A 22,769-nucleotide genomic window follows, 5' to 3' on the forward strand; every position below is an offset into this window, starting at 1 on the left:
CCTCTCCCTCTCTTTGCAAATAAATAAAAAATTAAACAAGCAAACAAAAAGAACATATTCTGATACTGATCTAAATTATCTGCCTCCAAGTGCTGTGGTTAAAGGTGTATGTTACTATGCCCAGCCTTGTTTTCTCTGTGTGTAAGTGTGTGTGTGTCTGTGATAATTTCATTTGAGGTAGAGTTTCCATATGTAGTCAAGCTTAACTTTAAACTTTGAGCCCTTGATCCTCCTGCCTCAGCCTCCCAAGTGCTAGATTAACACACGTGTGCCATTGCCATGCCAGACATGACTCTTTTTGGTGTGTTTTCAAACTCTTTGATTATTCTCAGCCCCAGGATGCTGTTGGATTTCAGAAATGCAGGATGGGGAACTGACTTTCTGGAATCCTAGGGATGGTATTTGGTTTCTACAGAGTTTGAAACCTATTTAATTAAGCAGTTCATGAGTATGTGTGCAAGGCATCGCCAAGGTGGGCCTGCCATCTTCTACAAGGGTTGCTTTGCTTCTTGTTGGAAGCAGGTGTACCTGTGTGAACAGATTCTGATTCTAGTGTGAGAAGCAGCGCTTGTCCTGTTAGATGTGAGACTTGAATTCTGCCCTCTAGTTATCACTGCCATGTCTACCCATATCCAAATACTGCTGAGGAACGGAAGGAGATTCAGGAGGGGCTCAACACTCGGATTCAAGATCTATACACTGTAAGTACACTGGAAAATATGTACATATCTGTTTGTGTTCTCTTATTATAGCAAGTTGTGCTTGTAGACTTCCAGATGTCTTAGACTGTAGTGGCCTTAACACACTGGCTCAGCATGAGACATCAGGATGACCCTTACTTCCTCCTTTATCTTTGGGTTCCAGCAGTTTTCCTTCCCAGGAACCTCAGATATAGAATCTGACTTAAAAATAAATAAATAAATAAATAAATAAATAAATAAATAAATAAATCTGACTTTAGAAACACTTTATGCAGCATGTGAATCTTCCTGGAAGTGTTTTTTTTACCTCACTTTATTTTATTGATTTGAGGGTGGGGGAGGAAGAGGCAGAGAGAGAGAGAGAGAGAGAGAGAGAGAGAGAGAGAGCGAGCGCGAGCGCATGCCAAGGCCTCTAGCCACTGCAAACAAACTCCAGATACATACACCACCTTGTACATCAGGCTTACATGGGTCCTGGGGAATTGAACCTGCGTCCTTTGACTTCGTAGGCAAGCTCCTTAACTGCTAAGCCATTCTCCATCCCGGACATGTTCTTTTCACAGCTATGAACCTAGGTGTAATGATGGGACTGTGCAGAAAGACTCATTGCTTGTCTTTGGTGTGTTGGGCTTAGTAGTCATTCTTTACCCTGAGAAGCAAGCTGCACTGAACGTGGTGGTGAGATGTTACTGGTCCCATTTGAATTCATATTTCTTCAAATGGCATTGACATGAAACATATTTTGACCCATTAAGCAAAAGGGAATTTTTTTTGGCAGAATGGCTGGAATGGGAGTTGGTAGCTTCCAGGAGTAACAGGCTGGGTCACATTTGGGAATAGGTAAGAGTGCAGGGTCTGTCTGTGTCCAGCTAAGCCACTTACTGCCACAGTGACAGTGAGGGTCAAGTCTTCTCTGTGTCCTTGGGACCATCTTCTTGGTAGGCCACCTTACCTGCTTGGCTGAACTGTTGTTTTCTGCTCCTCCTGGGAGTACTGCCCTGGGAGCAGGTGTCACAATGATCCTCCATCAGGGTAAGTTCCCAAAGGCAATCAGGGCCCAGGTGGATTAGGAACTAGACATACCCATAATGAAGCCCACATGTTTTTTCTCCAGGTGCTTCACAAAACTGAGGATTACTTAAGGCAAGTGCTTTGTAAAGCTGCCGAATCAGTATATAGCCACGTCATTCAGGTGAAGAAGATGAAAGCCATTTACCACATGCTGAACATGTGCAGCTTTGATGTGACCAACAAGTGCCTCATCGCTGAGGTCTGGTGTCCTGAAGCTGATCTGCCAGGCCTGCGCCGAGCACTGGAGGAAGGCTCTGTAAGGCTCCCCTGCCCTGCTGGGACCAAGGGAGAGGTCACTGGGACCTGTGAACTCAGGGCAGTCAAGGAAGTGCATGTGGTGGTCCACATTTATAATCCCAGTACTAGGGAGGCTAAGGCAGGAGGATGGAGAGTTTCAGATCAGCCTGGACTATGTAGTGAGATCCTAGCTCAAGCATAAAGAAAATGTAGTTTTCTAGAGATCTGAGAAGGTGCCAGCTAGGCTCTCCTTTGGTGGACATGTATGTGTAAAAAGAATATTTATTTATTTATTTATTTGAGATAGGGTTTCACTCTAGCCCAGGCTGACCTGGAATTCACTGTGTACTAGTCTCAGCCTGACCTCAATCTCAGAGTGATCCCCCTATCTCAGCCTCCCAAATGCTGGGATTAAAGGCATGGGCCACCATGCCTGGCTAAAAAGAAAATTTTGAATTGTACTTAAATAAAGTATTTTATTTATTTGAGAGAGATAGAATGAGGTAGATAAAGAGAGAGTGTGTGTATGGGCGCCTCTGCCAGCCAAGTGCTGGGATTAAAGGTATGTACTGCCATGCGTGGCGTGTTCTTTTTACTTAATAAACTTACCTTTTTTATGACTAGATTGTGCTGTATGCACAGACCTTGACTTGTTAGCTAGTTCCTCATTCACTTAGGTTCTTTCCATTTATAAGCATCATTGTATTGAGTAATATTAACTTTTGGTATGTCATGTAGCAGATCTTCTGGGAGGGTAAATTCCCTGCTTTGGAATTACTGGGTAGATATTGCTTGCTAGTGCATGTCTCTTAAGAGTTTTGTGTGTGTGTGTGTGGGGGGTGCCAGTCCACATCCTTTTCCCATTTCTTCTGGGTTGTTGGCTCTTTATTTTTTTGTTTGAGGTAGGGACTCACTATAGCCCAGGCTGACCTGAAACTTATAGAGCTCTGCCCCCCAATTATCTTAACCTCTGCTGTTTTTTTGGTCTTTTTTTAGTGCTTTTGTTTTCCCATTTTCATTATGGAACCAAATGCGTTCAGTGAACACTGAATTGAAGGAAAAGGTTTACATAGGTGAATTTTTTCTGATTTATGTATCTTTTTGTTCCGTAGATGTGTAGACCAGAGGACAGCTTCAGGTATAATTCTTCAATGCCACCCACCTTTTTTGGTTTTGGTTTTTCAAGGTAGGATCTCAGTGTTTTGTTTTTTTTTTTTTTCAGGCTGACCTGGAATTTACTGTGTTTCAGGCTGGCTTTGAACTCACAGTGATCATCCTACCTCCGCCTTCCGAGTACTGGGATTAAAGATGTGTGCCACCACGCTCAGCCCACCCACCTCTTTTTTTTCTTTAGTGTTTTGAGGTAGGGTCTTACTCTAGCTCAGGCTGACCCGGAATTCACTGTGTTGTCTCAGGGTGGCCTCGAACTTATGGCAATCCTCCTACCTTTGCCTCCCAAGTGCTGGGATTAAAGGCATGCGCCACCATGCCTGGCCCACCCACCTTTTTTAGAGGTCTCTTTGCCTTCTTAGCGTTGAAATTACTGTACCACCGTGCTTTTTTCATAGGTTCTGGGGATTGAAATCAGGTCTCTGGGCCGGAGAGATGGTTCAGTTGTTAAAAACATTTGCTTGAACTCGGGTCCTTATGTTTGCGCAAACAATTTACTGACAGAACTATACTTCTCCAATCCCACTTTGTCTTTTTTTTTTTTTTTTAATTATTTACTTATTTGCAATCAGAAAGAGAGAAGAGAGGCAGACAGAGAATGAGCATGCTGGAGTCTGTAGCCACTGCAAACGAACTCCAGATGCATGTAGCCTTTGTGCATCTGGCTTATGTGGGTCCTGGGGAATAGAACGTGGGTCCTTTGGCTTTGCAAGCAAATGCCTTAACTGCTAAGCCATATCTCCATCCCTCACTTTTTTAAATTAGGTAATATTGTATATGTCTCTAACTTTCACTTTTCTTGACTACTTTTAAGAGATGAAGTCCTAAATTTCAAGTTTTTTTTTTTTTTTTTTTTTGAGGTAGGTTTTCACTATAGCTCACTCTGACCTGGAATTCACTATGTAGTCTCAGGGTGGCCTTGGCCTTGAACTCATGGCAATCCTTCTGCCTCTGCCTCTGCCTCTGCCTCTTAAGTGCAGGAATTAAAGGTGTGTGCCACTATGCCCAACTCTTTTTTGTTTGTTTGAGAAGTTGTACTATGCAGCCAGTCTGGCTTCAAATTCATGATCCTGCCCTAGCCTCCCAAGTGCTGAGCTTACAATTTCAGGGTTTGTTTTTTTTTTTTTTTTTGGTTTTTCAAGGTAGTGTCTCACTCTGGTCCAGGCTGACCTGGAGTTAACTCTGTCATCTCAGGGTGGCCTTGAACTCATGGCAATCCTCCTACCTCTGCCTCCCAAGTGCTGGGAATTTCAGGTTTTTTAAAAAATAGTTTTATTTATTAGAGTGAGAGAGAGAATGGGCATACCAGGGCCTCTAGCTGCTGCAAATGAACTCCAGATGCTTGTACCACCCTGTGCATCTGGCTTATGTGGGTCCTAGGGAATCAAACTTTGGTCTTGTAGCTTTGCATGCAAGTGCCTAAACTGCTAAGCCATCTCTCCAGTCCACAATTACAGTTTTACGTAGGTGGCTCTGGGCCTCTTTCTGCCTCTCTCTTCTCTCCCCTACTTCTGCTGTCCCATTCCCCTTCCTAGCTCTGTTCCTCTTACCTTCACAAAGGCCACAGTCACAGGTGCTGTCTTGCAAAAAGGAGCCTTTCTCCACCCCCTCTCTTTGGACCTCTCCCTGTAACCACACAAGGCTTACCCAGAACACAATCACATGTGCTGAACTAGGTTGGTTTGAAACTATTTTCTTGGATAGACCTGTTTCTCTTTTTCTTTTCTGTGTGAAAGAGAGAGAGCGGTGCTACGATTCCCTCATTTATGAACACAATCCCCACAAAAGAAACACCACCAACCCTAATCCGTACCAACAAGTTCACCGAGGGCTTTCAGAACATTGTGGATGCCTATGGCGTTGGAAGCTACAGAGAAGTGAATCCAGGTAGGACATCCACATGTGGCAGGCCTTGCATATTATGTCATGTCCGCTTTGTGTGTGTGAGAGAGAGTGAGTGCGGGGGAGAGAGAGACAGACAGACAGGGTCTCACTTTGCAGCCTTGGTTGGCCTGAAACTCACTATGTAGCCTAGATTGGCTTTCAACTTGCAGTTCTCCTGCCTCAGCCTCTTGAGTGCTGGGATTATAGATATGTGCCATCATGCTTGGCTGTATTGCTGCTTTTCTTAAGCATGACAGCATAATAAATGTTTGGAAAAATAGATTCACCACTGTTTTTTTTTTCATTTTATTAATTATTGTTGTCTTTTAAAATATTTTATTTTTATTTATTTATTTATTTGAGAAGGAGAGAGAGGTAAAAGGGAAAGAAAATGGGTGTGCCAGGGTTGTAGCTTCTGCAAATGAACTCCAGAAGTTTGTGCCACCTTGTTTGTGTAGCTGGCTTATGTGGGTCCTGGGGAATTGAACCTAGATCCTTTAGCTTTGCAAGCAAGTGCCTTAACCACTAAGTTATCTCTCCAGCCCTATTTTTTTTTTGTTTGTTTGTTTTGAGGTAGAGTCATGCTCTAGCTCAAGCTGACTTGGAATTCACTATATAGTCTCAGGCTGGTCTCAAACTCACAATGATCCTCCTACCTCTTGCCCCCAAATATTGGTATTGAAGGCGTTCACCACCATGCCTGACTTATTGTTTATTTTTACATATGTATATACTGTGTAATGCACATATGTGTATCCTGGTAGTGCCCCATATACTTGCCTGCAACGGGATCAGATACTTGCTTATGGTAGCCAGGGGGGAATGTCAGGTATCCTGTTCTATCACTCCTGAACTTGTTTTGAGCCAGAATCCCTTTTTAGTGATTCCAAGCTCCAGTGATTCTTGGATCTCTGCTCTCCTGTGGGGCTGGGGTTATAGACACATGGCCTGCTGTTTTACATGGTATCTGGAGATTTGAACTCATGCAGTCTCAGGCCTCCTCAGGCCTTCATGCTTGCACAAGAAGTGCACTTAACCACTAAGACATCTCTTTACTCCCACCACTATTTATCTTTTTATTATTTATTTGAGAGCAACAGACAGAGAGAGAAAGAGGCAGAGAGAGAGAGAGAAAATGGGCGCTCCAGGGCCTCTAGCCACTGCAAACGAACTCCAGATGCATGTGCCCTCTTGTGCCTCTGACTAACATGGGTCCTGGGGAATCGAGCCTCGAACCAGGGTCCTTAGGCTTCATAGGCAAGCGCTTAACTGCTAAGCCATTTCTCCAGCCCCCACCATTTTTTTTGTCACCATACTTAGTATAGTGTTGTAAGTTTAACCCCAGAGTCCTGTCATGAGAACTATGGAGACAGTTCAGGTAATTGCATATGGTGTGTGTGTGAGTTAAGCATTTGTTGTAGATAGTAATCACTGCCCTTTCTCTTATCTTGCAGCTCTCTTCACCATTATCACATTCCCATTTCTCTTTGCTGTGATGTTTGGAGACTTTGGACACGGCTTTGTGATGTTCTTATTTGCTCTCTTGCTGGTGTTGAATGAAAATCACCCCAGACTCAGCCAGTCACAGGAGGTAGTACAAAGGCTCCAGCCTACTCTGTCTGGTTATGGGCAATGGGAGTGTTGTATTTGGTTTGACTGTAAGAGAGCTATGTTTGTTTGTTTTTTAGTTTTTTTTAAATTTATTTACTTAATTATTTGAGAGAGAGAGATGGTGAAAATGAGCATTTCAGGACCTTCAGCCACTGTAAACAAACTCCCAATGCATGTGCCACCTTGTGCATCTGGCTTACGTGGTACTGGGGAATCAAAGCTGGATCCTTTGGCTTTGTAGGCAAGCGCTTTAACCACTAAGCCATCTCTCCAGCCCGAGAGCTATGTTTTATTTATTTATTTGTTTTTGTTTTCTGAGGTAGGGTATGGCTCTAGGCTGACCTAGAATTCACTCTGTAGTCTCAGGATGCCCTCAAACTCATGGTGATCCTCCTACCTCTGCCTCTCGAGTGGATTAAAGGCATGTGCCACTATGCCCAGCCTTCAAATTCTTGACTCTACCACTTTTCACCATTCAAGTGTTGGGATTATGTGCCTAGCTCATGAGCTCTGGGTTACATTAACTTTGGGTGGTAACTGTGTTCTGCAAGGTACACCTCACCTCTCACCTTCAGGTGAGAGAAACCTAGTTCTGAAAAGCCCCGAGAAGAGTGGCTGAGAATGTGCTGGCATGAATTTTCATCCTGTGAGACCATTGTTCCAGTGAGTATCTCCTAACCATCTTGTGGCTTTCCACAGATCATGAGGATGTTCTTTAATGGCCGCTACATCCTCCTGCTGATGGGGATATTCTCAGTATACACTGGCCTCATCTATAATGACTGCTTCTCCAAGTCCGTGAACCTGTTTGGCTCTGGGTGGAATGTATCTGCCATGTACAGTGCCAGCCACTCTCCTGAAGAGCAAGGGAAAATGGTGCTTTGGAAGTAAGTGGTCGGGGACCAAGGAATGCTGGAGGTGGGCATATACTTTCCTGAGCCCCTCCTCAGCCCACAGTGACCTTGCTCTGCCCTTCCTTACAGTGACAGCGTGGTTAGGAACAGCAAGACTTTGCAGTTGAATCCTAGTATCCCTGGAGTGTTCCAAGGCCCTTATCCTTTTGGCATTGATCCTGTAAGTGCCTCCTCCCTGTGTTTCCAGTTGCTTTGTGGTCCCACCTAGCACAGTGTTTCCTATGCCTTTGGCCCAGTCTCGTGCTCCTAAATGAGGGGAGGTGCTAGGGAGCTGCTGCCTTGACAATTGTGTCTGCCTGCGTTCCCTGCAAGCCCATGTGTGCATAGAGCTGGGGGCTGTTGGACCCTTTCCTGGGGAAACCAGATCAGTGCAGAAGAGACCCACAGGATATGGGGCTGTGTTCATATCAATAGCCTTTTTCATTAGCAGAAATAACCTTTGGTGGCCTGGGAACAGTGCTGTTTCTTGAGTTGCTTCTTTGTTCACCAAATTGTTTTTCACTTTTTGATTTTTTTTTTTTAAAGTACATTCTTTTTTGTTGTTGTTGTTTTTATTTTTATTTATTTATTTGAGAGTGACAGAGAATGGGTGCTTTAGGGCCTCCAACCACTGCAAACCAACTCCAGACACATGCGCCCCCTTGTGCATCTGGCTTATGTGGGTACTGGGAAATTGAGCCTCGAACCAGGATCCTTAGGCTTCACAGGCAAGCATGCATGCAAGCGCTTAACCGCTAAGCCATCTCTCCAGCCCCCACTTTTGGATTTTTAAAAAAAAATTTGTTTGTTTATTTGTATTTGAAAAAGAGGGGGAGTGAGCACACTAGGACCTCTAGCCACTGCAAACTGCTCTAGGCACATATTCCACCTTGTGCATCTGGCTTACATGGGACCTGGAGAATGGAACCTGGGTCCTTAGGCTTCGCAAGCAAGCACCTTAACTGCTAAGTCATCTCTCCAGCCCCTCACTTTTTTTAATTAATTTTTTTATTAACAACTTCCATGATTGTAAGCAATATCCCATGGTAATGCCCTCCCTCCCCCCACTTTCCCCTTTTAAACTCCACTCTCCATCATATTCCCCTCCCTGTCTCAGTCAGTCTCTCTTTTATTTTTTTTCACTTTTTATTTTTATTTATTTATTTTTAATTTTTATTAGCATTTTCCATGATTATAAAAAAAATCCCGTGTTAATTCCCTCCCCCCCCACTTTCTCCTTTGAAATTCCATTCTCCATCCTATTACCTCCCCATAACAATCATTGTACTTACATATATACAATATCAACCTATTAAGTACCCTCCTCCCTTCCTTTCTCTTTCCTTTATGTCTCAGTCAGTCTCTCTTTTATTTTGATGTCATGATATTTTTCCTCCTATTATGATGGTCTTGTGTAGGTAGTGTTAGGCACTCTGAGGTTATAGATATCCAGGTCATTTTGTGTCTGAAGGAGCATTTACCCTTCCTTTGGCTCTTACATTCTTTCTGTCACCTCTTCTGCAATGGACCCTGAGCCTTGGAAGGTGTGATAGAGATATTGCAGTGCTGAGCACTCCTCTGTCACTTCTTCCCAGCACCGTGATGCCTTCTAAGTCATTCCAAGGTCACTGCCATCTGAAAAGAGAAAGTTCTCTGAACAAAAAAAGTGAGAGTAGCACTAATATGAACATTAAGAGAAGAGCTTACTGGGCAGTTTGATGAGCATAGTATATACATTTAGCCAGAGAGCAGCAGACATTACACCTCTAGGGCTCATGACTACCCCTGTTGTAGGTTTTCAGTATCAGGGATGTATTCCCTTCCATGGAGCGGGCCTCCAGTCCAATTAGAGGACAGTTGGTTTCTAGATTTTCACTATTGCACCCATTCAGCCCCTCACTTTTTGATCTTGAAAGGAATTGTGTTGAGTTGAGTTCGTGGAAGGACCTGTATTCATCATGGTACTTGTCATGTAGCTATTTAAAGAGGGAGAAGTGGGGCTGGAGAGATGGTTTAGCAGTTAAGCACTTGCCTGTGAAGCTTAAGGACTCCGGTTTGAGGCTCGATTCCACAAGACCCACATTAGCCAGATGCACAAGGGAGTGCACGCGTCTAGAGTTCATTTGCAGTGGCTGGAGGCCCTGGCATACCCATTCGCGCACTCTCTCTCTCTATCTCTCTATCTGTTTTTCTCTCTGTGTCTGTCGCTCTCAAATAAAAAAAATAAAAAAAAAAAACAAAAAAAACAGGGAGAAGTGTTTGTCAAAGGGAAGGCCCCTCTTCCTACCCCAAGGGGGCTCAACACAGGTCCTGTTAGGCAAAGGCTTTTGATCACAGGGTACACAAGGCAAACTGGAGAGATGGCTCAGTGGTTAAAGGTGCTTGCTTGCAAAACCTGACCACCTGGGTTTGGTTCCCCAGTAGTCAACATAAAGCCCGATGTACAAAATGGCCCATGGGTCTAGAGTTCACTTGCAATGCCAGAAGGCCCTAGCACACCCATACTCACTCTCTCTGCCTCGTTCCATCTGTCTCTCAAATAAATATAAAGTTTTTAAAAATTTTTACTTATTGAGAGAGAGAGGAGCAGATAGAGAATGGGTGTGCCAGGGCCTTCAGCTGCTGTAAACAAACTTCAGCTGCATGCACCACCTTGGGCATCTGGCTTATATGGGTTCTGGGGAATTGAACCTGGGTCCTTTGGCTTTCCAGGCAAATGCCTTAAGTGCTAAACCATCTCTTCAGCCCTCAAATAAATAAATTTAAAAATTTTATTTTTAGCCTGGAGTGGTGGTACACACCTTTAATCCCAGCACTCAGGAGGCAGAAGTAGGAGGATTACTGAGAGTTTGAGGCCACCCTGAGACTACATAGCAAATTCCAGGTCAGCCTGGACAAGAGTGAGACCCTATCTCGAAAACCAAAAAAAAATTTTTTTAAATATTTTATTTTTATTTATTTATTTGACAGAGAGAAAGAGGGAGAGAGAGAGAGAATGGGCACGCCTGTCCTCCAGCCACTGCAAACGAACTCCAGGTGTGTGTGTCCCTTGTGCATCTGGCTAACATGGGTCCTGGGGAATTGAACTTGGGTCCTTGGCTTTGCAAATAAATGCCTTAAGTGCTAAGCCATCCCTCCAGCCCTTTTTTTTTTTTTTTTTTTTTTTTTTTTCCCCTTGAAGTAGGGTCTCACTGTAGCCTGGCTAACCTGGAACAATTGGGTGACCTTGAACTTGGTGATCCTACTACAGCCTCCCAAGTGCTGGAATTAAAGGCATGAGCTACCATGCCCATCTTAAATTTTATTTTACTTTATTTTTTAAAAAAAGATGATCATGGGCTGGAGGGGTGGCTTAGCACTTAACACATTTGCCTGCAAAGCCAAAGGACTGAGGTTCAATTCCCCAGGACCCACGTTTACCAGATGCACAGGGGCACATGCATCTGGAGTTCGTTTGCAATGACTGGAAGCCCTGGTGCGTCCATTAGTTCTCTTTCTCTCCCCCTCTCCCTCTCTTTTTCTGTCAAATAATCAAATAAATAAACATAAAATATTTTTTTAAAAAAAGGTGATCTTGGGGCTGGAGAGATGACTCAGTGGCTGAAGGTGCTTGCTTACACATCTTGCCAGTCTGGATTCAGTTCCTCAATGGAAAGCCGGATGCACAAAATGGCACATACATTTGCAGTTTGTTTGTAGTGTCAAAGGCCCTGGCATGCCCATTCTCAATCTCTTAATGCACTAGCATCTCACATATCCTTTTCTGCCTTACTTGAACATCATGTCTTCAGACTTAACACCATTGAGAGGTGAGTAGATAGCACAGTACTTTTTATGAGATAGAGTACTTTGCTGTCAGATTTACTAAGTCACTTGTGGCCCTGCTTTCAGAAAATCAATGGTTTTGAGTTGAAAATGGCTAGAGACAGATAGATGTAACTTTAGATCTGCCTCTCCATATGAGATGGGAGCCTTCTCCAGCCTCTCGTATTGAAGGAAGTTAAAGATTGTTTTTTGTTGTTCGGTCTTTAGATTTGGAACCTGGCCACAAATCGCCTCACTTTCCTAAATTCCTTCAAGATGAAAATGTCTGTGATTTTAGGAATTATTCACATGACTTTTGGTGTCATTCTGGGAATATTTAATCACTTGTAAGTACAGTTTTGATTTGTTTTTGACATAGGATCTCATTCTGTAACCCAGGCTAGCCAATTCTTCCTGCCTCAGCCTATCAAATGCTAAGATTAGAGATGTGCTTCAGTAAGGGTCATACCATGTGTGTGTGGTGGTGGTGGTGTTTGTGTGAGATGTGTGGTGTGTGTGTGTGCAGATGTATACCCATGCACATGTATGTGGAGGCCAGAGGAGAAGGTTGGGTGTCTTCTTATTACTCATTCACGTAGTTCCTTAAGAAGAAGGTCTTTCCCTCAACCCAAAGTTGCGGCCTGGGGTTTCTCTAGTTTTCCCCAACCCCTGCAGACTAGAATTATAGACATAGGGTAGTTTGTTTGCTTGTTTTTGAGGTAGTGTCTCAGTCTAGCCCAGGCTGGCCTGGAACTCTACAGCTCCAGGCTGGCCTTGAACTCACAGAAATCCTCCTGCCTCTGCCTCCTAAGTGCTGGTATTGATGGCTGAGAGGTCAGAAGGTCATTGAATTCGAGGCCAGCCTGGGCTACAGAGTGAAACCCAGATCAACCTGGGCTAGAGTGAGATACTGCTTAAACCACTGTCCCTCAAATAATAAATAAATAAATTAGAAAGCTTTTTATTTTATTGATCAAAGCTAGGGTATTAAGGTTTATTTTTTTTTCATAACCATAACCACTAATTCTTATCACTAAACCTAAATTGTGTAGGTTAAAGCTTTAGTTATTTTGTTTTTATTTTTTTAAGGTAGGGTCTCACTCTGGCTCAGGCTGGCCTGGAATTCACTATGTAATCTCAGGGTGGCCTCGAACTCACGGTGATACTTCTACCTCTGCCTCCCGAGTGCTGTGATTAAAGGCATGCACCACCACGCCCTGCTTTAAGCTGTAGTTTTAAAGGCTGGAGAGATGGCTGGCTTAATTATTAAGGTACTTGCCTATGAAGCCTAAGGACCCAGGTTTGATTCTCCAGTACCAATGTAAGCCAGATGTGCTAGATGGTCTGGAGTTCATTTACAGTGGCTAGAGGCCCTGGTGTACCCATTCCCTTTTTAAAATTTTTTCTTTTTAGAGACAGAAAGAGAGACACACAGAGAATTGGTGTGCCAGGGCCTCAGACACTGAAATTGAGCTCCAGATGCTTGTGCCACCTAGTGGGCATGTGAAACCTTGTGCTTGCCTCACCTTTGTGCGTATGGCTAACATGGGATCAGGAGAGTTGAACATGGGTTGTTAGGCTTCGCAGTGAAGTGCCTTAGCTGCTAAGCCATCTTTCCGGCCCCCATTCTCTCTCTCTCTCAAATAAAATACATATTTTTAAAAAGCTGTAGCTTGCTGGGTGTGGTGGTGCATGCTTTTATTTATTTATTTTTTAATTTTTTTTTGTTTATTTTTACTTATTTGAGAGCGACAGAGAGAGAGAGAGAGAGAGAGAGAGAGAGAAAGAAAGAGGCAGATAGAGAGAGAGAATGGGCGTGCCAGGGCCTCCAGCCACTGCAAACTGAACTCCAGACATGTGCGCCTCCTTGTGCATCTGGCTAACGTGGGTCCTGGAGAATTGAGCCTCAAACCGAGGTCCTCAGGCTTCATAGGCAAGCACTTAACTGCTAAACCATCTCTCCAGCCCTGGTGCATGCTATTAATCTCAGCACTTGGGAGGCAAAAGTAGGAGGATTGCTATGAGTTTGAGGCTACCCTGAGACTGCATAGTGAATTCCAGGTCAGCCTGGGCTAGAGCAACACCCTACCTTGAAAAAATAAAAAACTAAAAAGACTATAGCTTTAAATCTTTACATAGTTGTGAACTGGATAAAATTGTCCAACAGTTTAAGATAGACATTTTTTTCTTATTTTACAGAACTTTTTCTGGAAGTTAATTTAAAAAGAATAATAATTTTTTAAAATATTTTTTTGTTCACTTTTTATTTATTTATTTGAAAGTGACAGAGAGAGAGGGAGAGAAAGAGAAGGAATGGGCGTGCCAGGGCTTTCAGCCACTGCAAACGAACTTCAGATGTGTGCGCCCCCTTATGCATCTGGCTAACGTGGGTCCTGGGGAAACGAGTCTCGAACTGGGGTCCTTAGGCTTCACAGGCAAGCACTTAACCGCTATGCCATCTCTCTAGCCCAAGAATAATAATTTTATCTAAAGGCTTGGTTTTCAATATGGTACACAGGGGGGAACTAAAGATTGGTGGTAGAAATCCCAAGTCTGAGTCCTAGGTTCTTCCTAATTGAGCCTCTTTTGTAATATGGAGGATCTAACATCCACCACAAGACAGTAATCCCACATGAGAACTGACCTGCATGTGACCTGCAAGCTTAAAGTATTAGAAGGTGTTTCTGTTTATCTTTTTATTTATTTATTTAAGGGGGGGGAGAGAGAAAGAGGCAGATAGAAAGAGAATGAGTGCACCAAGGCCTCTAGCCACTACAAACGAACTCCAGATGCATGCACCACCTTGTGCATCTGGCTTATGTGGGTACTGGGGAATCGAACCTGGGTCCTTAGGCTTCTCAGGCAGGTGCCTTAACTGCTAAGCTATCTCTCCAGCCCCTCTGTTTATCTTTTGAGGCAGAGCATTTTGAAGCCAGGTTCCCTAATAATTTGTAGCCTTATGTCAGAAAGGCAATGTTTCCAAATTACGGAGCCAGGAAAATGTTTCCATGGGGTTTCAGTGGCCTCAAGACAAGCAGTTATCTCTCCTATCCCATTTCTTTCATCCGTGGATAGATATGCTGCCTGGCTTGAGCCATAGCAAGACAAATATGTGACCATGACATGGCCTGTGGGCTATCATTCATAGTGTTCCAGCTGACTTTACCCTTGCACTGGGCCTCTCCTGACCTCTTTCAGGCACTTCAGGAGGAAGTTCAACATCTATCTGGTCTCTGTACCAGAACTTCTCTTCATGCTGTGCATTTTTGGGTACCTCATCTTCATGATTGTCTACAAGTGGCTGGCATATGGGGCAGACACCTCTAGAGAGGCACCCAGCATCCTGATTGAGTTCATTAACATGTTTCTGTTCCCAACCAGTGGAATATCTGGACTCTACCCAGGGCAGGTGAGTAAGCATCCCCCTACTCATACCTGGTATGACCTTCCCTGTTCCTTCTTCCCAGTGGCAGAGCAGGCAATGGTTCTGCCCTACTTAGCCCAGGTAGCTTGTTGTGCCTGTCCTGTTTGGATGCCAACTTGCTGCCACTCTGCAGTTGTCAAGAGTGTGGAAAGGAAATGCTTTTACAGAAGGTTCTTTTTAATTTCAAATTTTTATTTATTCATTTAGATTTTTTTTTTCTTGTTTTTCAAGGTAGGGTCTCACTGTAGCCCAGGCTGACCTGAAATTCACTATGTGGTCTCAGGGTAGCCTTGAACTCATGGCAGTCCTCCTACCTCTGCCTCCCAAAGGTTGGAATTAAAGATGTGTGCTACCACACCCAGCTCTTTTTTTTTTTTTTTTTTTTTTGAGGTAGGATCTCGTTCTAGCCTAGCCTGACCTAGAATTCACTACGTAGTCTCAGGATGGCCTTGAACTTAAGGCAGTCCTACCTCTCCTGCCCAAATGCCTGGATTAAAGATGTGTGTCAACATACCTAGCTTTTTGAGAGAGAGAGAGAATTTGCATGTCAGGGCCTCCAGCCATTGCAGTCGAAATCCAGACACATGTGTCAGCGTTATGCGTATACTCAACCTTGTAAATGTATCACCTTGTGCATCTGGCTTACGTGGCATCTGGGGAGTCGAACATGGATCCTTAGACTTTGCAGGCAAGCGCTTTATCTGCTAAGCCATCTGTCCAGCCCAATTTGTACTTATTTTACACGAGAAAGAGAGTGTATGGGTACACCAGGCCATCTTGCTATAAATGAACTCCAGACACACTTGGCTTTAGGTCAATACTGGAGAAATGAACCCTGGGCCAGCAGGGTTTGCAAGCAAGTGCCTTTAACCACTGAACCATCTTTCTAGTCCTTCAGAGGGTTCTTTGTGTATTTGTTTCTTGAGATAGGGCCTGGTTTTAGTCCAGGCTGAGCTGAAATTCACTTTTATTGTCTCAGGGTGGCCTCGGACTCAGCAATCCTCCTACTTCTGCCTTCCAAGTGCTGAGGTTAAAGGCATGTGCCTCAGAAGGTTCTTGAAGACTGTCCAGGCCTTGTTTAGAATGAGCTCTAGGGCTCCACGACCGCCCTCCCATAACTGTGGTGTCTGGGTGCTGAGCTGAGTGTCCCACCTGCTTGGCAGCCCATTCTTCTGTGTGCTTCCATCTCCTTGTGTGGAGTGAGGATGCAAACAGGAACCAGTTTAGAGAACAGATCTAAGCTCTTTCACCTGTTTAGAACAGTTCCTGGCATGGGCCAGTGCTTGTACTCATGGGCTTCTGTTACTCTTTCACGTGGAGGCTCTTTGCAGCGCACAGCACCTCTGCCTGAAGGACTCAGGGAGGACACTGCCCAGCATGCTGGATCATGGTGGAGGAATCCACCAGGTGTCAGTGCACATCTCTGGAGCCACATTCTTTTTGGTTTTGACTGTGAATTCAGCACTTGGACTTGGTGTTAAAGTTATATTTTATGATTATTTCATTACAACTTTATGAATGACATAGATGTATATAAATGTAGGGTAGTTCAGTGGTATATGTTCAGCAAGACCACTGAAGAAAGTTCCTTTCTAGACCTGCATACCTGGAAGTATGCTTTCCTTGACTATCTTTCTCAGCTCTCAAAACAGCTCCCACATAGGTGTTGTCACACTGTTTTGATGACAACCTCTAACTCAGGGGGATCTAGGCTCTCAGGAGCTGATAGTGCTGGACTTTGAACATAGGTCCACCTGACTCCACTGCCCAAGATTTCCAAGGCTGCTCTGCTGATGGCTTCCACTTCACATTTCAAGGAGTGATTGTGTTGATGATGTAAGGACAGTATAACCTTGCAGAAGACTCTGGGACCACGACAGTCTTAAAAGGGTCAAGCACAGGACAGCTGTGCTGGTTCACTTTCATATCTACCTCTGCATCCCTAAAGTCACACAAACTGCAGTAGCTTTGTATAAGCAAATATATTTGGTTTTTCTGTTGGGCATAGGACCCAGGGCCTTACGTGTGCTAAACATGTGCCTCCTATGTTCTCTCTGCCTAGCTCATTGGTTCTTGAACTACTCGTAACTGTACATCTGCAGGTTTTTCAAAGACAATTCTCTTGTTTTTCTTCTGACTACTCTTTCAATATTTTTTTTAAGATTCAGAAAGATTTTATTTTTTTAAATATATTTTTATTGACAACTTCTATACTTACACATAACAAACTATGGTATTTCCCTCCCCTCCCCGCCTCCTCAATATTTTAAAAATTTATTTATTTATTTGCAAGCAAAAAGAGATAGAAGAGAGACAGAGAAAAAGAATGGGCATACCGGGCCCTCTAGCCACTGCATACAAACTCCAGATGCACGTGCCACTTTGTGCATCTGGTTTTATATGGGTATTGGGGAATCAAACCCAGGTCCTTTGCCCAGAGACATGCTGTGTGGCCTTGTGACTCTCATGGTCTGACTTATGCCATAGCCGTGCTGTGGGCACCTTTGTGTGTTCATGTGTATTGTTCCCTTGTACCAATAGGAGCATGTCCAGAGAGTGTTGCTGGTTGTCACTGCACTGTCCATCCCTGTCCTCTTCTTGGGAAAGCCGTTCTTCCTGCTGTGGTTGCACAATGGCCGCAACTGCTTTGGCATGAGCCGGGTAAGTGGGTGCATGGGTGTGTGTGCCGAGGTTGTGTAGACGCCTTCCCAAGTGTCCTGACTTAGCCAGAGCCTTCCTCATTTAGAACTGTGATGTGCCTGTTAGACCCCCGCAGGAAGATAAAGCTGCTGCCGCTGGAACTTCCGTAGACCTGGTAGTATAACTTGGTCCTGCAATGCAGCTTTATGTAATTAAAAAACTTTTTTTTCATATTTTTGTCTCTTAAGTTTTCTTTTCCTGTTTAAACAAGATAACTAAATTTTAGAAAATGGGGAAATACTGATGTGTTCTTGTGTTCTATCACCTCATTATAACTAGTTACCATTTGTTCAGTATCCATTTTCTTTTATATCTACTTTCTTACCTTCTGAAAAAAAAGTTGATCAAATATTTATATTGTAGATGTAATGGAGAGTTCAGTGATAGGATGTTCACATTGTCTCTAGGACTCTTGTACCTTGCACAACAGAAACCCTTGTGCTTGTTACACACTAGCTTTCTGACTATTCCAGATGCATCATATGAGTCGAACCTGCTTTTTTTTAAACAAGAGACCATCTTTCTACTTATTTAGTTATTTGACAGGGAAAGAAGGAAGGAGAGAGAAAGAGAGAATGGGTGTGCAAGGGCCTCCAGCCACTGCAAACGAACTCCAGACACTTGTATCCCCTTGTGCATCTGGCTTACATGGGTCCTGGGGAATCAAACCAGGGTCCTTTGGCTTTGCAGAAAATGCCTTAACTGCTAAGCCTTCCCTCCCAGCCCGCATTTTAAAAAATCTATTTGCACAGCTGGATGTGGTGGTACACGCCTTTAATCCCAGCACTCGGGAGGCAGAGGTAGGAGAATGGCCATGAGGTTGAGGCCATGGCTTGTTAAAAAAATTTTTTTTAGAGAGTGCATGCAAGAGAGAGAGGAGAATTAGTGCGCCAGTGCCTCAGCCACTGCAATTGAACTAAAGATGTTTGTGTCACCTAGTGCACATGTGTGACCTTGCACTTGTGTTACCTTTGTGCATCAGGCTTACATGGGATCTGGAGAGAGATCAGACATGGGTTCTTAGGCTTCGCAGGAAAGCACCGTAACTGCTAAGCCATCTCTCCAGACCATGCCAGGGCTTCTTGATATTGCAAACAAACATCAAGCCAGATGCTTGTGCAACTTTTTGCATCTCATTTATAAGGGTGGCTTGGGAATTAAACCCGGGCCAGCAGATTTTGCAAGCAAGTGTCTTAACTGCTGAGTCATTTTTCCAGCCTATGTCTGGCCTTTTTTCCTTTTTTTTTTTTTAATTTTTTGTTCATTTTTACTTATTTGAGAATGACAGGACAGAAGGAGGCAGCGAGAGAGAGAGAAAGAGAGAGAGAATGGGCGCGACAGGGCTTCCAGCCTCTGCAAACGAACTCCAGACGCATGCACCCCCTTGTGCATCTGGCTAACGTGGGACCTGGGGAACCGAGCCTCGAACCGGGGTCCTTAGGCTTCACAGGCAAGCGCTTAACCGCTAAGCCATCTCTCCAGCCCTGGCCTTTTTTCTTAGTGTGATATTCTTAGGCTTTATCCATGTTGTAGCATTTGTTAAAATTTTCTTTTTAAGACTGTCTAATATTCTACCATGTGCATCTAGTACAGAATTTTTTGTTGTTATTTTGAGGTTGGGTCTCACTAGCCCAGGCTGACCTGGAATTCACTGTGTAGTCCCAGGCTGGCCTCAAACTCACAACAGTCCTACCTCTGCCTCCCAAGTGATGGGAGTGCTAGGATTAAAGGTATGAGCCACCACCCCTGGCTCAGCATGTTTTTGCATACACTTATGGGTACTCCATTTTCTCACCTTCCAGCTTTTGTGAACAGTGCTGCCTATGGACATGGGTGTGTGAATATTTCCACAACATCTCTTGTACTTCTTTTTTTTTCACTTTAAAAATTTTTTTTTTTTTTTTTTTGATTTTTCGAGTTAGGGTCTCACTCTGGCTCAGGCTGACCTGGAATTCACTATGTAGTCTCAGGGTGGCCTCGAACTCTCGGCGATCCTCCTACCTCTGCCTCCCGAGTGCTGGGATTAAAGGCGTGCGCCATCATGCCCGGTTACTTTAAAAAAAATTTTATTAGCATTTTCCATGATTATAAAAAAATATCCCATGGTAATTCCCCCCCCCCACTTTCCCCATTGAAATTCCATTCTCCATCATATTACCTCCCCATCTCAATCATTGTTCTTGTACTTCTTTTTGATATATGTCTAGAAGTGGCAATGCTGCATGGTATGGTCGCTCTGTGTTAATTTTTGAGGCATTGCCACACACTTCCTATAGCAATGACACCATTTGACACCAGGAATACTCTATGGTTCCAGTTTCTCCATGTCTTTCTTAACACTGTTATTCTCAGGCTCCCTTCTCTGTCTTCTCCCAGCCCCTCTGATGATAGCCATCTCAATGCAGGTGAAGTATTCTTTGTCTTTTGGACAGATTTTATTCCCAAAGAGCAGAGTCCTGAAAGAATGAGTGACTTCAGTTGTGCCCTGACCTTGTGATTTTAAAGGCATTGACTACTCTTCTGCTTGGTAGAGTGGCTACACACTTGTAAGGAAGGACAGCGAGGAAGATGTTTCTTTGCTGGGAAATCAGGATATAGAAGAGGGCAGTGGCCAGATGGATGATGGATGCAGAGAAATGACAAGTGAAGAGGTAATCTCCAGTGTTTCTGCCATACAGACTATGGAATTTTGTTATAGCAGCCTATGGGGTAAAATTTGTCATTGGCCAGGCCAACTAGGAACTTCCTAATATCAGTAAGCAAGACAAGGGCTGCTCTAACCATAGTTCCAACCTCATGGGGCCAACTAGCTTGAGATTATAAAGCAAAGTCACCAAGAAAACATCTGGCCTTCAGAACCAGAGATCTGGGACCTGCAACCAACTGTGAAGCCAGCTCCCTTGTATCCCCACTGAGCTTGTGACATCCCTTGATCAGTGCAAAATGGGCCTTTGGGCAAATATGGCAAAGCTCTGACAGATTCAGGAATCTCTGGGGTGGGAGGTAGGGTTGTAAGTACTGTGTTCACAGTGAGCAGGAGTCCAATCCTGATTCCCTACCCTCAACCCCCAGCATACTCTCACCCTGATCCCAAAAGCCAGTCTCTTAACTGCCCTCGGGGGGTTGGGGGACTGCTTCATAGTGGTGTGGGTATCTGGACAGAGAATCTCATGTGCTCTATGTGATCTCTCTCAGTTCAACTTTGGGGAGATCCTGATGACCCAGGTGATCCATTCCATTGAGTACTGCCTTGGTTGCATCTCCAACACTGCTTCCTACCTGAGGCTCTGGGCGCTCAGCTTGGCACATGCACGTAAGTTGCTGCCTAGCCATGTGGGTCCCATTTCAAAGGTGGGATGGGTGATGTTAATAGTTTGGACTCTGCTGCTCACCACATGGGTCTCTAGATTCTCTTGGTCTAGCCATAGAGGTGCTCTGGGACCTGGGAGGGCTTGCAGACTCTGGCATGGACACTTTTTCCTCTGTACCTAGTGATGTTACTATGTGTGTCCTTGGGCCCTCCCACCCCCCAGAGGTAGGGTCTCACTCTAGCTCAGGCTGACCTAGAAAATATTTTTTTAAATGTATTTATTTGGAAGAGATAGACAGACAGATGCGCGCGCGCACGCGCGCGTACCCACCCACCCACCCACCCACCCACCCACCCACACACACACACACAGAGGGTCCACTAGGCCTTAACCACTGCAAATGAACTCTAGATGCTTGTACCACTTTGTGCATCTGGATTTGTGTGGGTACTGGGGAATTGAATCGGGGCCATCAGGCTTTAACAAGCAAATGCCTTTAACTGCTGAGCCATCTCTTGCTGCTATTTTTTTGTTTTGTTTTATTTTTTCGAGGGTCTCACTCTATCCCAGGCTGACCTGGAATTCACTCTGTATTCTTTTAGGGTGGCCTCAAACTCACGGCGATTCTCCTACCTCTGCCTCCGGAGTGCTGGGATTAAAGGTGTGTACCACCACACCTGGCTTATTTATTTTTTAATATATTTTATTTATTTATTTGAGAGAGAGAAAGAGGCAGAGAGAGAGAATGGATGTGCCTTGGCCTCTAGCCACTGCAAATGAAGTCCAGATGCTTGTGCCCCCTTGTGCATCTGGCTTATGTGGATCCTGGAGAATTGAACTGGGATCCTTTGGCTTTGCAGGCAAATGCCTTAACCGCTAAGCCATCTCTTTAGCCCTATTTTGTTATTTTTAATGAGAGAGAGAAAGAAAATTGGTGCACCAGGGCCTCCAGCCACTGTAATCAGACTCTAGACATGTGCGCCACCTTGTGCACATTTGTGACCTTGTGCATGTGTCACTCTGTGCGTCTGGCTTACATGGGATCTGACAAGTCTGGCTTTGCAGGCAAGCGCCTTAACCACTAAGCCATCTCCCCAGCCCCTGGGGCAGTTTCTGTTTGTGTGGTTCTGACATGCAAGGTTTGGTTTCCACAGTTTAGTAAATAATACTTGTTACCAGTGTGGTGCAAACTGAGAGTAGAGTAAAGTACACTCTGGGTGCTGGAGAGATGGTTTAGCAGTTAAGACATTTGACTGTGAAGCCTAAGGACCCAGGGTTGATTCCCCAGAACCCACGTAAGCCAGATTCACATGGTGGTGCATGCGACTAGATTTCGTTTGTAGTGGCTAATGGCCCTGGTGTACTCATTCTTTCTCTCTCTCTCAAATAAAAACAAAATATTTTTTTAAAAATACAATTTTGGCTGCTGCAAAGGCCACATAGAGAGCTCAATGATACTCCAAGCCAGCCTCAGAACTACCAATCATCCAAAGAGACATTTTTCAGCCACAGGTCTGAGGAATGCTATGTGATGTGGCTGAGATAAGAGTGTTCTGAGTCCACAAGTCCCCTGAGTAATGGCCTTTGCATTGTGATCAGAGGCCATGCACCACCTTCTGGCACGATTGGTCTCTGTGCCACATTCAGTCATGCACAGTTGGCAAAGCATGCAATTGTGTTGCTTCACTGTTCTGGGCAAACCCCTGAGACATATGACAGTGACAATAATAAGAGGGAGCTGGTCAACAAAGGAGAGTGCCACAGAGAAGCAGTTATGAGGATCAATGTTCACAGTGGGGCCCAGATGTTTGAGGACAGAGGAGGCACAGAGGATGCCAGTCGAACTGGATCCTGACCTAGAACAGCATGTTCAAAAAGATATTCTAGATCTGGTGGCCAGCATGCCAGGTGTTGGAGAAGGAAGGCGACAAGCACTAAAAATGGGTCTTCGTAAGGATTTTGT

The 22,769-nt window shown here is 44.3% G+C and overlaps 1 protein-coding gene across 2 annotated transcripts in view; it reads left to right on the forward strand.

The window, feature by feature from the left end:
* Nucleotides 1-22,769, forward strand: part of Atp6v0a2 (ATPase H+ transporting V0 subunit a2) — a 47,003-nt gene that overhangs the window by 20,084 nt on the left and 4,150 nt on the right. The window contains exons 8-18 of one of the 2 annotated variants that reach the window (XM_004668495.2): nt 608-701; nt 1,816-2,028; nt 4,916-5,066; nt 6,518-6,654; nt 7,374-7,561; nt 7,658-7,748; nt 11,600-11,718; nt 14,570-14,780; nt 17,337-17,456; nt 20,027-20,146; nt 20,691-20,808. In XM_004668495.2, coding sequence (XP_004668552.1) covers nt 608-701; nt 1,816-2,028; nt 4,916-5,066; nt 6,518-6,654; nt 7,374-7,561; nt 7,658-7,748; nt 11,600-11,718; nt 14,570-14,780; nt 17,337-17,456; nt 20,027-20,146; nt 20,691-20,808 — 1,562 coding nt within the window. The remainder of the gene's footprint in view (nt 1-607; nt 702-1,815; nt 2,029-4,915; nt 5,067-6,517; nt 6,655-7,373; nt 7,562-7,657; nt 7,749-11,599; nt 11,719-14,569; nt 14,781-17,336; nt 17,457-20,026; nt 20,147-20,690; nt 20,809-22,769) is intronic. The other variant, XM_045132495.1, reaches the window with a different exon arrangement.

The sequence above is a fragment of the Jaculus jaculus genome, chromosome 13 (assembly GCF_020740685.1).
Source record: "Jaculus jaculus isolate mJacJac1 chromosome 13, mJacJac1.mat.Y.cur, whole genome shotgun sequence".
NCBI classification, from domain to species: domain Eukaryota; kingdom Metazoa; phylum Chordata; class Mammalia; order Rodentia; family Dipodidae; genus Jaculus; species Jaculus jaculus.